Below are 16982 nucleotides of genomic sequence, written 5' to 3'. Positions count from 1 at the left end.
TCTATCTGACACATTTTCTTTCATAACGGCTTCCGAGCACGATCATTTTAATAAGATATGCAGATGGTGAAAGATAAAACACAAGACCATCTGTACATGGAAAAAGTTAATGGTAAAGAGTAAATGACTGTTTCCGTTTGTGATCGTATCACTTCAGTGGTTGTGCAGTTTTTTATATGTGGTTTATTTCCATCCTAATCTTAACTGATCCAGGCGTGATTGGTTATCAGACCACAAGCAGGAAGTCATTTAAACCGGCCGTTGGTTTGCGCAGCAAATATTTCCAGCATGTAGCCTACGTCTTCACAAAAACACAACTTGTTGGGTTTTTTTACCGGAAAAGATATAGATTGTTGACGTGGAAAATTTAGAGATGCCGTTAGACTACCGTGCTAGCTCCGTAAATAAGTGGTTTCAATCAAAGCGAAAACGAGGACATTCCCCGAAATGTCAAGCACATTTTTTTCAAATTTTCATAAACAATATATAACTTTTATTTATGTAAAACTATTTAAGAAACACAGATAGCACACTTGTTGCAGATGCTTTTTGGCTAAGGAAAGCTGTCGGCTATCAATAGAGACCCACACACTGGAGACCTGCTGGGTGAGACACACACTTCCCCAGTTGGTTTTAAGCACACACACACACACCCTCTCACACACATACGCTCGGCAGTAGCCAGGCAGCCGAGGCCATCAGATATGCTGTTGACAGAGATTATCAGCACAGTTCTCTGGCCGCCTTTTCTCCCTCCGCATGTGACGGAGTTTACTTTGGGCTCGGACTGGGCCCTGCCGGGGCTCCACCTGGTCCCGACGAGGGGGCGAGAGCCTCTCAGATCCAGATTGAGAGAGACGGAAAAAGCAAAGAGAATGAGTTCAGAAATGGGAGAGGGCCTCATAAAGGGAAACATTTGCAAACCGGAAAAGAGTTATGTAAATGGGTCAGTCATTAAGGCCTTCTAAAAGAGAGGAGGCCAGATTGGGGCCAGGGGCAGGCGGGTAGGCAAGTAGGGAACATAAACCCATTATGTGAATAGGCTTCTCTGTTCGATGTAAGCTCCTCTGTCTTTACTTCTTCTTCATTTTTTTCAAGGCTTTAGATTTTGGTTTCAGGATACAGTCTTCTCTAAATGCTAATATCAGCAATAGGTGCACACTTCCAAGAGTGTCTTCAAGCAGTCATTACAGTATTTACTGCAGCAATGAGGCTTTTACTTGACTCATCCTTTCAGAGCCGCTTCCCTCCCGGTGGACACTGATTGTTATTCAGTGCGCTTCTGTGTTACTGTGGTTTTTTGGCTACATCGACACTGCGGGCCTTCGCAGTTAATTCAAGAAAACCTATGCAGAATAAGCACATGTTTTACCACATCTGAGCTGATAACAATTTCTATTTCTGTGAAGCCGACAGTTATCTTTTCCTCACATACAAATCTAATCAGGTTTTTTGGCTTTCTTCCTCCACGGCAACGTTAAGCGCGGCTGCCAAAAATGAAAGTGTATGATAGGAGAAAACTTCAATTAGGAAGATCATGAAAGCTTTGACATTTGCTGTTTAGAACAACCGCAGTTAATTAGACATCAAGACATTCCTCTGGCACATAAATGGAGCGCTGTGTTTGTTTCCATCGCTGTGGGTTTTGACAGCCCGGTTGTTTGCAGTCCTCACAATTGGACCCATGAAAGAGACATGACACTACCTAGACTCCCTCCTTTACATAATGTGGGATAAACACAACACTGTGTGTCTGTGTGTGTGTGTGTGGGGGGGGGAGCTGCCTGTGACCCAGCAGGCAGTTGAATAACAAAATTAACGTACTAAGTAACTGACAAAGTTACAAGGTACATGTATTGTCGTTTTTTGAAGACTGAGTGAAGGGCAGTGGATATGGCATCCAAAGACTTGTGATAGATTCCGACAAATGTTAAATATTTAAAGGGGAAAGAGCGTCGTTGATGGTTATACAGTGCAATAACGTGCACCAGGCTGTGGTCAGTTATGTCTGCAAAATAAGGACTGAGTGGGAGCTAGTTAGCCTAGCTTGCTAGCGTGCACTTTCTGAGTAAAATGGTAACTTAACAGCACGACGGATCCAGTCAATTATTGAATATTTAAAGGGGAAAGGGCATCTTTGGAGGCTATACAGTCATCTGTCGGTGAAATTACTAAATTAAAAGTAATACCTAGTGGCAATCTAAGTTAAAAAGCTTCAATTCTCTGAGTGGGAGCTCGGTAGTTGAGCTTGCTAGCCAATAACACTCCGTGACCACCGGCTGGTACATGTTTTTGCATGGACATCTAAGGCCTCGGTTTGTAAAAGCTATATCCGTGACTATGTTTGCAACTATCTGAAACACACAACTTGAAAATCAGGCCTACGTAATGCAGTCATATTAGACATGTCTGCAGAGGTGAAGGGTTTGAACTTATCTCTCAACTTCTTTTAATCACTATTTCAGCTATTTCATCACGACTGCCTTCGAGGAGAGCCTGTCGTAAAATGTGCATCCATATTTGTATGAGTGCTTGCATCAAGACTAGACAGACATGACAGCAGAAGACTGCAACAGCAGACGTTTTGCTGTGTGGCCATTTGGAAAAGGTACAAACTAGTTCTGAAACCTTTTTAAATGTTCATTCCAAGCATACTGAAACCTTTAAAACATAACAATACAACACAAAATTGCTATTTAAGACCTTGAAAGTAATGTTAAATAACCATCCACAACACATGTATGTGTCTTTGTGGGATTTCAAGCTGCTGACATAGTAGCAGTTCTGGCAGTTGGAGCTCACATAGCTGTTGTCAGCGTTACAAAACAGAAAAGAGGAAGAGACAGACGGAGGGGGAACAACATCCTGTGTCTAATGTGACACCTATCAAAACCTGCTGTATAATTTACACAGGAAGGAAAGAGCAACACCTGAGCCCTGTCTGTCAGGAGACAGCTTGTAGCTGCAAGGATTTCACAGTTCAGTTCAGTTTCAGCTGTGAAACCCTTGAACGCTTGCGTCTTCCTAAACGAGGGGAACGTGGCTCCTCTCACACTGTGGGTAGTGCTCACGTCTTGGCATTGAGTAAGGTCATTATGATTTTTATGATTTTTTTCTTTTTCCTGATGCAGGAAGTGTTGTTAGCCGGAGAAAAATTATCCAAAAGTATCATGTATAGAAGTTTACTGGCCTCCACTTTGTGTGTTGCAACTGCCAGAGGATGTCACTGTTCTCAAATACTCTGCGGTGCAGAGGGCAGCGGGGTGAACCGGTTCTGGATCCATGATTTGTCTTTTCCTCAATAAGGTTTGGTGGCTGCAGGAACCTCATGCTACTCTTACTGCAAGGCACTTAAACTGTAACATCTCCACTGGAGACAACTTCGACATGCAGTCAGCTCCCATAGGTGAGGGGAATGTGTGCAACCGCTGCCTCCTTGTGGCAAAAGACGTGATGACAATATTCCCACCCTGCAGGTGTTGAACAGATCACCCACTCATCACAATCTGCATGTTTTCTTGCTGTCTATGGGACAATGTGCTTATTCAAGTCCAATTTGTTTGCATTGTGGCTGTTGAGATGGATATCTGTAGGTTGGTACACCACTCTCGATGAAAATGTGTACAGACATTCATGTTCCCCAGAGGATGATCCTCAATGACTTTGGCGATCGACTTGCTTTTGTTTGGACAAAATAACTGCGTTACCGACGTTACATAATATGTAACTTTCTGTAGAAAGCTAAGTGATTGTCGAGTCTCTTTCCATCTATCCATCATCTGTTACCACTTATCCTTTGCAGGGTCGCGGGGGGGCTGGAGTCGATTCAAGCATAACATTGGGCAAGTGGGGGGGTCACCTGATAGGCCCGTATCGTCAAATACCAATCAGAATCAAATACCAATGGGTCTTTGGTGTCGGACCTGAACCATTAACCCAAGCGTTGGTATTTGACAATCAGGGAATGAGACTCAACAATCAACTATCTTTATTACAACGTTAGTAAGTCAAAAGGACTCACTGTTGACTTTTCCCATCACATGGGATGTGAATAGCGGTTTCCTGAGTAAAAGGTCCTGTGCTTGTTCATCCCAACCGTCCATCAAACCTCCTCCTTGTGCTCACTGTTTCGTCCTTTATACTACTTCACCGGACTTCCTCCTTTGCTGCAATACTAATGAAACTAAACTAATGACATTCCCTCCGACCTCAACTGTACTTTATGTTGAGTGCAAACATTGTACCTGCTTAATGCTTTAGGGTTGTCATTGTAGGCATGTAAGCATGCTGACATAATGCTATAACTACAGAGCCACAAAGCTGCTAGCATGGCTGTAGGATCTGAGTCTTGTTCACGTACAGTATAACAAGCTTTTTCAAAATTGAAAACAGAAAATGCTGTCAGCTTTTTGATACAAACACATTGTGCAGAGTACTGCCACAGGGCTCCACTGATGGCAGATTGAGACAACTCTCAGTGAATTCATACATATATATTGAGCTTTAACTGAGCAGCTTTAGGATGAAGACTACAGTGTAAAAAGTTGCATTCTGATCTGATAAAGGAGCTGTATGTCCCTCGAGGCCAAAGTGTAAAAAAAAACATTTCCATCTTGCAACCCTTATCTTTAGATACTAATCTGACGACAGTTGCATCATATGAGGGACCAAAACCACATGTAGATCCAAACAAAGATTCCACTTCGAGAGTGTCTGTTTTATCAGATCAGACGTCTATTTCGGGCTGCAACTAAAATGTTATTTTGAGTGCAGTTTGGTGGAATCTTGAGCTGACAGAGAGTTGCTTAATGACCTACAGTACTGATTTTCCCGCCCTTTGACCGGTGGTGTCTTCTCACATAAAATCAAGCTTGTAGACATGGGCAGCTGTGTGAGGAGGAGAGGGCCCAGTTAACAGCCTGAGGCACTCGGGTGTAAGGACACATTGATCTAGCAAAGAGCATAAAGCACTCCCAGAGCAGTGCTAAGGAGCCTCTGGCTTATATTTATCAAGCCTCTCCGAGCGGGGCGGCTGAACCCGGATCAGTGGTCGGGTCACATCACCATTTAAACCTCGATAAAACTACAAGAGTAAAAATGGGTCACAAATCACCAGTGTAGCACAGCTGGGCTTCAGAGGGACTGGACCATAAAAATACGATATCAGATCATCAATGAAACAGGAGCCATTTAATAAAACGAGCGGAGAAGAGAGGTGTCAAATCAATATTTTACAATACTTTGACAGATATCTGCTCATCAAAGATGGAAGAGCCATTCAACTTCAATGGGCCCGCGCTGGTTCTGCGCTCCCAGGCTTAAACAATATCAGCGCCGCCTCGTGCATGCAGCTGAGGAGTCGCCCTGCCTCTAAACTCACGCCACTTAAATTGGATATAAAGGATGAAATATGCAAGGTGTACTCAGGGTCTTAACAGTGGGAGAGAGGCTAAAGATGACGCTGATGGGAGCTTTGAACCAAATAAGTAAGGTGTGTTGAGCTGCTAATGAAACTGCTCGAGTAAAATTTTACAAGCAGTATTTGGCTCCATCTAGTGGACTTAATGAGTACAAACTGCTGCAGTGTGGTCACGAGTAGATCATATTCAACAAATAATTAGATTTATAGTGCTCTTTTCTGAAGCACACTCGTTGTAGACAATGTCGTACAGCAAGAAGAGATGTAGGAGTATAAAAAGAGTATAAAACTAAAATATAGTTAGTTTGTTTGTTGACCCTGAATGCAAACTGATGATGTTGAGCCTGGATTGTGGCAAAGTCACATTGCCTGTCCCCCGAGGACACATGAAGGCTCATATGGGCAAAAAAGCTCCATAATCTATTAGAATATCTTAAAACTAAAACTATTTAAGCTGCCCTACTTCATATTTCAATATCAACAATGGATGAAATGACTGTGTGTAATCTAAAAGGGGCTCGCTCATATTAACGAATCCTTCAAACTTAAACTTTTCTTTGTCCTTAGCGGCACAGCTCTAATAAATGTGCCATAAAGATGAAGCACATGAGCATCACATTCGTTACCTCAAGTAGTGGTCGTTTGAACATTATAGTTTCAGGTCATTTATTCTTTATTGAGCTGTGAAGTGAAGGCCGGGGGAGATAATACAACAGAGAACGACGGGTGAAGCCAGTTGAAGGACGGTTTCACAGTGAGAGCAGAGGAGCAACAGCAGGGAGTGAGTCTGATGATTGTCTGGATAACAGTCAGTAAGTGTTAAATGAGAACACTTATAATGAGCGCAAGAAGATCCATCATACTACTTTTATATTCTCCAGATTTAAGTATTAGAAAGTTGTCGAAAACACACCAACTTCCTTTTGGTTCACTGTGATGCAAATTAATGTTTGGGCTTTCTCGCCTGCCAAGATAAGCAGCAGATGTTTGAGAACAGACTCCCCGTTTCAACTGATTTCACCATTAAACCAGTGAGCGCAATAAACCCAGACTCCCTTTACAAATTGCTGGATTTTGTGAGCTGTGTGCGGAGAAGCTTTCTTTTTTCCTTTTTAAAAACATCAGTTTGTCGTGGTTTTGTTGTACCAGCATGTCCCCTCCTCCGTGTCTAAAGTGCCTCTTACCTGCCACCATCTTGCAGCCGTTTGAACACTGTTTCAACTGAATTATTGACAGTTAACATGTCAAATTTTACAAATATAGACTACTTCTTTGCCACCTATGGAAAAAGTCCCCAGAGTCCCTTAAAATAACGCTCAGTTTTGTGAGTTGTTGAGACAGGAGACACTTTGTTTAACTACCAACACCCTATTTTTAATTATTTGGGTGTTCTTGTGAATTCGGCATTAAATGCAATACATACAATTATTTTACATGTGTGAAAAACTGTTCATTTGTCCAAGTGTGTTGGCTACTACTGTTGGTCCGTCCACCGTTATAACAAGTGGAGATGCAAGGTGTAAACAGGCTCTGTATCATGTTAAAACAGTGACGTAATTCAAGCTTTAAAGGGGCTCTGTGGAACAAAAAAACCCAAAGAAGTGCGAAAACAAAATTAAAAACAAAAACACAAGTCCAACATATTGGCAGGCTTTTGAACTTTATTGGCATTTTTGCAAGACCTCATCTGTCAATTTAATTCCAGTTACGATAAATGCATAACAACTGTTTCAGAAGATGTTACATGGATTATCTTGGACAAAAAAATAGTATGGCTGCCATCTCGTTTTTTTCTTCATTTATTTACAAACAAAGAAATGTATCTGTACTAGATGAATTCTAATATTACCCCACTCGTTCAGGTGGATAAATCATGCAGCAGAGCTTTAAATTGGTTGAAAGATCTTGATATTGCTGAAAGAGAGCTTTAGTGGGATATGACCAGAGTGAAAAACAAAAGAAAGAAGAGCATAAAAAAAAACAGACGAAAGAAAAATCGGGCAATATTTAAGCTGTCACAGTTTAGGCTAAAAGCGAAGACACACAATAACAACATTATCATTTTTGAAAAATAAAAAGTGCAAAAGGCAAATTATCCATTTGGGATGATTAAGAATTCCAGTTAAAAACTTGGATGGCTAACTTTTTTTTTCTTTTTTCTCTTTTCTCTACCCACCACACCAAGTTAAGCAGATTCACAAATCATACTGTACAGAAGTTCTTCAAAGTGCAAATATTATGAATTGGCATAAGCTGGTATATACATTTCATTTTCTGGATGACTTAAAGAATCAAAAAGCATGTTTTTTTTCTTCGTCCAGTCAAGCTCACAGACGACTCGTACTCCCATTCGCGCCGGACAGTTTCCCCTGACTTCATCGCTGTTACACCCGCGAGAAACGTCTACATATTCTCAGATAGTCACATGACAAAAGGGGGGTTTCTCCACACGGAGGCCGCATACCCGATAGGAGGACACATCGCAGAAAAGCTTCCTCGCTCCGTTAAAAAAAGAAAATTTCGAGTCTAATCTAAAATCTGAAAAAATCCCAGAGAGATCCGCGTGTTGGCTTTCGCTAAATCATGCACAACATGCACAACCAGTCACATTTTATTTGATTTTTATTGCATTGCGTTCTCTGATTTACTAATTATTAAAATTATTTTGTTGGCAAGTGTGTACAGCACACACACACGCACACACGCACACACACACACACACATACTCACGCACACATAACTTAATCTCTGTGATCCCTCTGTGCATTAACAACCACCTCACTCTGGACCGACCCTGATCTCTGATGACTAAAACTATTCAACTACATTACATCCATAATTACTGAAGGTCATTACAAAGAACTACGTTGCATACTTTAATTTCCAAAGAGTTAATCTCGAGCCTGGCACGCGACGGCTACTGCACTGTATGTAAAATGCTAATTATCAGCTCCACTCCCACAGCACCGAAGCAAGGCGGACCTCACTCACTGCCCTGCCTTTCTTTTTCCGATCGGGCCGGAGCACCTGTGACCTAAAAACACTGATTTATGCAAGCTTTAAGATGCTTCTTTTAATCAGGCGTTTCTGGCGATCAGAGCAGAGTAACGGAGGGGGGAAAAAAGAGCTGTTTATCATGGTTGACAGGTGAATGAGGAGATTCTGTTGTGAAACCTCAGACCTTTAAATGCGATTAAGGGAAGAATTAAGTTTTGGTTGGTGAAACATTCTTTTCATTTTTCTTTGATTCAAATAGAGAAAAAAGGCCAACCGGTGCAGCGGTGGCCCTCCTCCGGTTAAAATGTCATGATCCACGAGCATTTGTACTGCATAGGTCAGGTGAGCATGACATAAATCATTAAAAGGCAAAGAAAGGAGAAAAAACGCAACGTCTGGTGTGATTGCTCAGAAGAATTAGTCCAGTGCAGATTACGTTTACTACGATTTTTTGTAAATTAAACGTATTTTACCGATTGCCTGGCTATTTTCTGCTTTTGGTTGGTTATTTGAAGCATTTCTGAGATTACCGAAAAATGTTATTGTTTCCTGTTTCAGATCATTCCAGTTGTCGGGGATTAATTTAACTGTTCCCTGTCTTGTTGCATATTTTAGGTCAATGGGAGTCTAAAACAAAAAGCGCATCAGGGTTTTTGATATGTAAACTGATAAACGCACATTTTTGGGTTTCCTCACACTTGCACATTTAAGCGCCCTTAAGACGAAAAATCTTCTATCTCGCCGCTGCTTTTAAATGAGCTTTTATTAGGAGCGGAAAGGCTGAGATGCTAGTAGATGGAATTCGGCCGAGCGAAGCGCAAACTTGGGCGTAAAAATGCTACATCGCGGTTAAAGTAAGACTCGCTCGAAACACCCTGAACTTAAATAGTGGAATGGCAGAACTGGTGCTGAAACTGTCAAAGATACAGTTAAGTTTGATGTGCACTTTTGTGGCAAAGTTGGAGGGAAAATCTGAATGTCAAATTCTTTGGAGAAGGGTTACACATCCTACACGTTTTCTATTTTAAAATCCCAAATGCTACTTTAGAGACGGATGATTTTCTAGATTAATCATACGCTGATGACACTGCTGTCATTGTTTGTTCACACAGAGAAAGCAATATCACGGCTTAGTTGCCTTTGATTTGTGTGCGTTTCTTACTTTTTAAGACGTTGTTTCATTGAAATAGTTTCATTGTGCTTTTATTTCATGTTTCATTTTGTACCACTCCTGTTCATACCAAGTGTTCGCCTCAGGTAGCGAAGGTCGTGTATCTTAAGCGCGCTCCTACTCTCGAGAGACATGACATACCGTTTTTTTTTTCTTCACGCGACCCTAGAGCAGCGAAAAGCTTTTGAATCAAAGGAAAATGAAAACAAAAACAAAGCCAGGGAAGAGATCTGATCATCAAAGACTTGTTTTTTTTTTCGGCTCGGTTTAGAAGTGGAGCTTCAGAGTGAGTCATGTTATGCTTTTAATGAGACTGGTAACGCTTTCTCACTACTTTCTTTCCTTCGTTCCTTCCTCCCCCGTCTCCTCTCTTCACTGCAAGACTCCTCGGTCAGGTCATTCGAGGGGGGGGGGAGAAAGGAACGTCACATTGGAAAGGAATGGTGATGGTGCGGAAACCTGTGGGAAATCAAATAAAAGTCATTAGAGCAGGCAGAAATACAGATTTCTCAGGCTTCATAGGCTTTTCAGAAGAGATTTTACCTATTTAGTAGAGGAAGAAGAGGCGTGTTCTATGAGAGGTGGCCATATTCTCTGACATGTTGCGCACTTTTAGGTAGTTCACGAAACCCCTGAAGAACAGCAGGAGACCTGTGGAAGGGGAAAATACGGGTCACTTCACAGCAGAGATCTCCATTTGATCCTGTGATATAATGCTAAGGTCACTGCAAAACACTCACCGAGCAACAGGAAGATCCACCAGAGCCAGTACTGACCGTTGAAGTAGCCAGTGAAGTAGTCAGAGAACTGGACACAAAGGAAAAAGACATTCGGCACTTAGAAAGTCGCAGTATATTCTAATTCAAGCACATTCCCAACTTTGAAAACATAAAATCAAGCATCTTCCAAACTTTCTAGACTTTGTGAAAACCTTGTTTGAATAAAGTAATATGTGTACATACCCTGACGATAAGAATCCACTTGATGAGGGAAAGGCCGAAGCCACAGATGGCTCCGTAGCGCCCTGCGATGGTATTGGTCAGACAGAAGGACAGGCAGAATCCGATCCAGTTGAACAGGAAGGCCACTGGAGGGGGGAACGTTTGACAAGACTTTAGGGCATTTTGCTTTACAACAACCAAAAGAAAGCATTAAAATGTTAACATGAGACAAGACTTACTGAAAAAGGCCAACATGAAGATTCCATCGTTCCCAACTCGAAGCTGATCAGCGTCACTGAAGTCGTCTCTGGGGGGGAATTCATCGTCCTAACGCAGAAACACACACATAACGTTAGCATGACATATACAGTGAGTCTGGCTTAAAATATGCAACAACAGACACACCCACAACACGATGAGTTGAGTCAACGCCTGACTCGTGACTAATTACTACCAATTATTTTGTTCTTTCATGTTGAGAGGCTGAGGTAGATGAAATGTAGCACGCTTTGAGGTAAACCTCCACCCACAGGACATGCAAGTATAGGGACAGACCGCAAGAATAGTATGTGTGTGAGTGTTTAAGCTTACCCGTGGCATCACGTCCACAGTGGATGCAGCCATGGCGGCCGCTTTGGCCTTCTCCGCCTCGTCATATGTGGGCAGTGATGTGGCGACGCTGTAGGGCGGAGGCACAGGGAAGTCACCTTGGTAACTAGTCTCTGTGGGAGAAGGAGGAGATTTGGTCATAAAAGGAGAAAAAAGGGATCCGCGTACAGTATGTAGCTAAGTAGCTGCCAATAATGTGGTAATGCTGTCATGGAAATCAACACTGGCTCAAGAGTCAGACAGAAAACTGCCAAAAAACGCCACAAATCTGCTGCTTCTACTATTTTAGGAAGCATGAAACCACACTGTGGAAAAATAAATGTGCTGCTTAGAAAAAAAGAACTGCAAGGGAGATGTGAAAGATTCTTATTGCACGTACCGGGTGCTGCAGTTGCTCCTAGGTCAATGGAGGCATAAGGAGGTGGAGGTGCCTCGGCGTCCCCTTGAGTCCTCGACCCCGATGCCTCCCCGGCTGCTGCTGCCGCGCCGGCGCACGCCTGGCCAGCCTGACTCTGGTCCTGGCTGCTGGACGATGTACCGGCCTGGGCTGTGGCAGAAGTGCACGGCTGCTGCTCGCTGGTCGAGGCCTCCGAGGAGTCATCCTCGTTGTGCAACTGGAGGAGAGGATGAGACACAAGCAGATCAGCTGATCAGTCAGCCAAAAAGTGAGGGCGCTCCAGGGGATGTTCGCACTGTTCCAAATTTCTAAAGCTGGCATCAATCTTGTACTTTCTGCTCGGCTGAGAAAAGCAGAGCCTTGTGAAGACGGCCATAAAATATGGAAGCCACTACTTGTGAGTTGGCATGCTAGATTGTGTGATGGTAGCTTCCACTTTGATAAAAATAACAACTAGGGCTGCGACCATAAGTTAAGAAAGTTAAGAAAATTCATTTCTAAGTATCTGATTAATCGATTTAATCATTTTTCAAGCAAAAATGTCAAACATTTGCTGGTTCCAGCTTTTTTTTTTTGTCATTTATGATAGTAAATGATAAGTCTTTGGGTTTTGGACAGCTGACTGGACAACAGATCAATTTTAAGACGTCACATTGGGTTCTGTGAACATTTTATAGACCAAACAATCAATCAAATCATAAAAACAACTAGCAGAATAATCAATAATGACGTTAGTTGCAGCCTTGATAACAACAAAGTGAGGCTGGTATTCAGCACCGTTTCCTGAAAGCAGCACCGACATCAGCTAGTTGTTATGTAACAAAATGAGCTCTGCATCTGTTTTTAGTTGTTGGCACGAACAGGCAGAACTGTTTATTTTTTATTTAACCTATTTTTTATTTATTTTCGAGCTGAATGAGTGGGATGACATAACAACTTGAAATAACAGGCAGTATGTAATGGGTTACATCTTCCACAGCACATGGTTCATTTTTCCCAGAATCTTTCTTCACTGTCATGGTCAATTTCTTCATAAAGTTTCTTTTTCATAGACCACTTGCAGTCTAGTCGTTCTATGTTTGAGAGTTTACTCGCAGCCTTTTCTAGCTCTCTTGCAGCCAAAACACTCTCTATAAAGTACTTTTTATTGGTAGTGGCGGGGTCTAATTGCCCACCTCAACATGAGGGGTGTAGACCAGCTCAACTGATCAGAGCCTCGCTGTTTTCTGTTCACTTTCTTCACACCGTGTGACAGCTGGATTAATTTGCTGCTAATGCGAACAGAGCATTTCCTGGTTTCACATGGAGGGGGCCTTTGTTGTGAAGTAGTCGACACAGGACTACAACTCGTCTTCAACTGCTATTTGAAAGAGTGTGCTGCAAATACCGGTCGTGTACGTGTGTCGGCCGGGCACGATCAGAGCGTCACCGTTTGCCCTCAGCAGAATGTTTGACACTGTGAGGGCTGCATCTGTGTGGCAACAACAGGAAGGTCTCTGGAAAAGTGATACACATATGTAATCAGTTAATGAGCGTCCCCCGCTACAGCTGAGAGAGTCAGGTTCGGGCTTAAGTACATTAATTTTTGTCAGAGCAAAGAGCCAAACGCCTTCTGAAATTACAGAGGGGCGATGGAACGTGGTGGTTATGGGATGGCTGGTGGGGAGATCTGGCTCGGCGAAGCGAGGGTGTGAATCCTCCTCACCCTCTCTGTAGCTTCCACCGAAGTGACCTTGAGAAAGTTAACTTTCACCCAGACAGACGTCAACAACAACCCATTGTGCAACCTTGTGCTCTATCTATCATGACAAGAAAACTGAAAACTACTATGATACAATCCGTTTTTCTTATGTAATCCTATGATATCAGTTAAAGTATCCGCACCGCACTCGCCCTGAGGAGAAAGCTTCATTACCCAGCACTAACAGATAACAACCACAGACAAATCATGAGTCTCACAGCTACTATGCACTCAATGTGGCTGAGCCTGTTCAACTTCCTCCCAGCTGTAAAACAAATTTCTGAGCGGCGCAAGCGAGGAGGATTTAAGTGACGGTTGATGAGAGTAGATTTCCGCAATGAGGGCACAACACAAGGTCCCGGTTAGAATGAAACAGTATACTGTTGTTCTGCTGAGACACCAAACATCATAAGCCTTCTGCTTTTTAACCTTTTAGTCAAATACTTTCATCGAGGGACGGCATGTGAAAAAGCTTCACTGCTGCAGGCAATTTTAGTTTCAGTTCTAAGCCTTGACTACACGTGGGTTGAAACCCTTTTATTTCCATAATGATGTGTTTTGAGACGATCAAAAACCAGGTCTTTTATTTCACATTTTCTACTACGCAATGGCAATATTCTTGTTGTGGGGAAACACCCGTTGTAATAACAACTGACGTCTGCAGGCCGATAACTAAGAAGTCGCACATGTGAGTAATAACAGGAGAGCTTAAGCCACCTTGTAAAACCCCACCAGTGCTGGGTCGACGCACAGAAGGCAGCGAGTGAATGAGCGTCTGACGGCTGGCTCGGACTCAAGGACAAAGCATAACGCACCCCCGCGCACACTGCACAGGCCATTACATAAGATCTAAACAACATAGCCACAAGCCTCCTCGTGTGTCCAAATATACCAGAAACCTATGCAGGCCTGCTCAGAGCAAGCAGTGCCAACACTTGCAGAAATCTGAGTGGTATTTTAGGAAGAAAGAGGGCAAAAATGTTAAGTGTATAAGTTTAGGCATAATGAAATGAAGATGGCGCTGCCTGAATGTGTTGGACAATACAGTGTATGAGTAATACCAAACAAACCTCCGTTCAAAAACTGGATTATTGTTGGAATCTGCACTTTGGTCAGGGTTGAAAAGTTGGAGCACAACCCTGATTTGCTTTGGCTCATGCTGAACCCTGCGGGATTATCACTCACAAAGCCAGAACCGCAGGAATCAGGAGCACAAAGCGGACTTTATCTCAAATTGGCCATAACAGTCAGTCAGCTTTCCGAAAAAACTTCTCAGCCACCATTGTTGCTTTGCATGCTTGGCAGCACTTCTCGAATGGCAGTGACCTCCACGTTTAATGGCGGTTAACCCTAAATATCCAAAACATTGTGAGGTTGCCATTTTCTTTATTTATCTCACATGCTACATTGCTTTGGGCTGGAAAAGGTAAACAGTTTTTTTTTTGTTTGTTTGTTTTGCTAATTTCTTAATAAGACGAAGTCATACCTTGTAAATGCTCGTTATTTTATTTATTTATTTAATTAATGTCTTACTAAGGACTTTACTTGTTAAAAAAAAAGTTTTTTAAGTAGTTTTTTAAACTAATTTCGTATTAAGGAGATAAAACAAGTCATACCTTGCAAATATGAGTTGTTTTAAATCATGTTTTTACTATTGTCTGACTAAGAAGGACATTTAAATGTACTCAACATAAGTTATAAGTTGATAAAAACTCTTTTATTGGTGTAATTTCCATCACATGGCTCTCACTAACCCAGAAACCAAAGTCTTTGCCAGTTTTGGAAATTTAAATATTATTCAGCTAAATGAAAACCACATTTGAGTATTAGCCACCTAATAAATTCCCCTTGGAAACACTAGCTTAAAGCTAAGCTAGTCGACACTTTAAACTGTGAGTTTATCTACAACCGTGTAACCTAACATGGGTCAAATGGCAAGCAACTACACATAAGTTAATGTGTATTAAGTATGTAACACATTTTATTCGGATATTAACTTTCAAGGCCGAACAATGCATCTTGACAGGCTAGCTAACGTTAGCCTAGCCGATGCGGAAGTGAGAGCAGCCATAACAAAAACAACTGTAGGCAATAAATTAAGCCAAAACACAACGGAAGTAACAACTCAGAAGCTAATTAACACGTCTTGTTGTGACGTCTACGTGTAATAACTATTTATAACCGAGTTGTAATAATTAAGCAGTGTCTTAATTTCAGCAAGGCCTCGTTTCCTGTCACAGGCAGGCCGAGGTAACGCGTTAGGGAGACGGCTGTTTTGATCTCCTCTGCCCGGACTCACCACTTGGTATCGGCTTGCTGGGTCCATCCCGACACTGTTCAGCTGGCAGGCGAGCCAGCCGAGAAGAACCAGAGGAGGATCTGCCTTGTTGTGGCTCCTGCCTTTGTGTCACAGGAAGGAAAGGCTTGTTCTCAAGCAACGCTGGTTATCTGTGTAGAGAGCGATGAAAGGAATGGCTGCAGTCTGACAGAGCTCTCGCTTACAAAAACAGCCGTGCTGGTAAAACGTTCAGCAGCACAGTGAAGCTGCTCCGCCCGCCCGACACTTCCGCTCTGGAACTTCAAAATAAAATGAATTGAAACGAGATGCTTCACATTTTTCACATTCTACATCGCTTTGGGCTGGAACAAGTAAACAATTGTTTTTATTTATTTATTTATTTATTTATTTATGTTTGCTTCTTGATAAGAAGACGCTAAACCAAAGTCATACCATGTAAATATTTGTTATTTTATTATTATTTTATTTATTTATTTTACTAATGTCTTACTAAGGAGATAAAATAAGTCATACCTTGCAAAAATGACCCTATATAAGTGTTATCAGCGAGTATTATAAGTACTATTTATGCAGTGTGTTAAGTTGTTATTTGTGCTATATTATGACTGATTCGTCAACACAATAAGCTGCATTTATTTTGAACTCAATTATATGCTCTTGGTTAGTTTAATGAATTAAAGTGCATCATTTCTTAAAAGGAGATTTAAATTCTTAGTTTGCGAAGCAATGTATGTATTACAGCTGCCAATATAGTGGTGTATATACGGTATATCACGCTTACCTTACATGCAGTACAACAATTAATTTTAAAGCAGAAATTAGCTTAAAAAATGAAATACTAAAGTACAAGTACCTCTAACGATACAATAATTGCCTATTTACTTTTACTTTGCCTATTTACCCTACTACGATTTGGTGTATTTCTGTTTGAGTATAATTTAATGATGTGTTCCTTTTTGTAGAATCTATTTTTACCATAACTGTTTTATGTTGTCAGCCTTTTCCTTATCATTATTTTTTAAATCATCCGTTGAAAAACTTTTTTAGCCATTATATTTTGAAGGCTGAATGTCGTCACTTCCGTATTTCAGTCCGACTCCCGCCGACTTGACACTGAGGGGGTTGATCACGGATTTCCACGGATTGAGGAAGCATGATGACGTAAACGCATTCAGAAACGGTGAATAAATGAGCCGCTAGGTGGAGCCAAAGCTCAAATATATCACAGATCCACTGCCAAATCATCTCCATGAGGTTTTAAACCATGATAATACTCTTACATGACTCAGTTTTTGGGTTGTGTGTCACAAAATAATTCCTTTGTAGCCTAAAGCGAGTCGTATTTTAAAGCGCTGTGTGGTTCTTGTTTTCCTTTCAGTGTTAATTATTGAGGGTAGCAGCAGAAATA

General features: G+C 41.8%; 1 protein-coding gene across 1 annotated transcript; it reads right to left on the bottom strand.

The window, feature by feature from the left end:
- Positions 1 to 7060: 7060 nt before the first annotated feature.
- ndfip2 (Nedd4 family interacting protein 2) lies at positions 7061 to 15820 on the bottom strand. Its single transcript, XM_084347523.1, has 8 exons — positions 15575 to 15820; positions 11517 to 11751; positions 11120 to 11250; positions 10768 to 10855; positions 10550 to 10674; positions 10328 to 10394; positions 10131 to 10238; positions 7061 to 10046 (listed from the first exon to the last, which is right to left on the bottom strand). Exons 1-7 carry the CDS (start codon positions 15599 to 15601, stop codon positions 10135 to 10137), a joined length of 777 nt encoding a protein of 258 aa, XP_084203649.1. The 5' UTR covers positions 15602 to 15820; the 3' UTR covers positions 7061 to 10046; positions 10131 to 10134.
- Between the last annotated feature and the right edge of the window lie 1162 nt (positions 15821 to 16982).

Source organism: Pagrus pagrus (assembly GCF_965226575.1).
Source record: "Pagrus pagrus genome assembly, chromosome: 24".
In the NCBI taxonomy this organism is placed as follows: domain Eukaryota; kingdom Metazoa; phylum Chordata; class Actinopteri; order Spariformes; family Sparidae; genus Pagrus; species Pagrus pagrus.
The sequence above is the reverse complement of the archived record's forward strand: the minus strand, read 5'-3'. Positions and strand labels throughout refer to the sequence as shown.

Bases quoted from the DNA above. Each gene is read 5' to 3' on its own strand.
- ndfip2 (XM_084347523.1), bottom strand. From the start codon at position 15,601: ATGGACCCAGCAAGCCGATACCAAGTG. The intron at 11,251-11,516 runs GTACGTGCAATA...CTTCTCCCACAG, and splicing joins AGGAGCAACTGCAGCACCCG to AGACTAGTTACCAAGGTGAC. The intron at 10,856-11,119 runs GTAAGCTTAAAC...TTTCTGCGTTAG, and splicing joins CTGTGGACGTGATGCCACGG to GACGATGAATTCCCCCCCAG.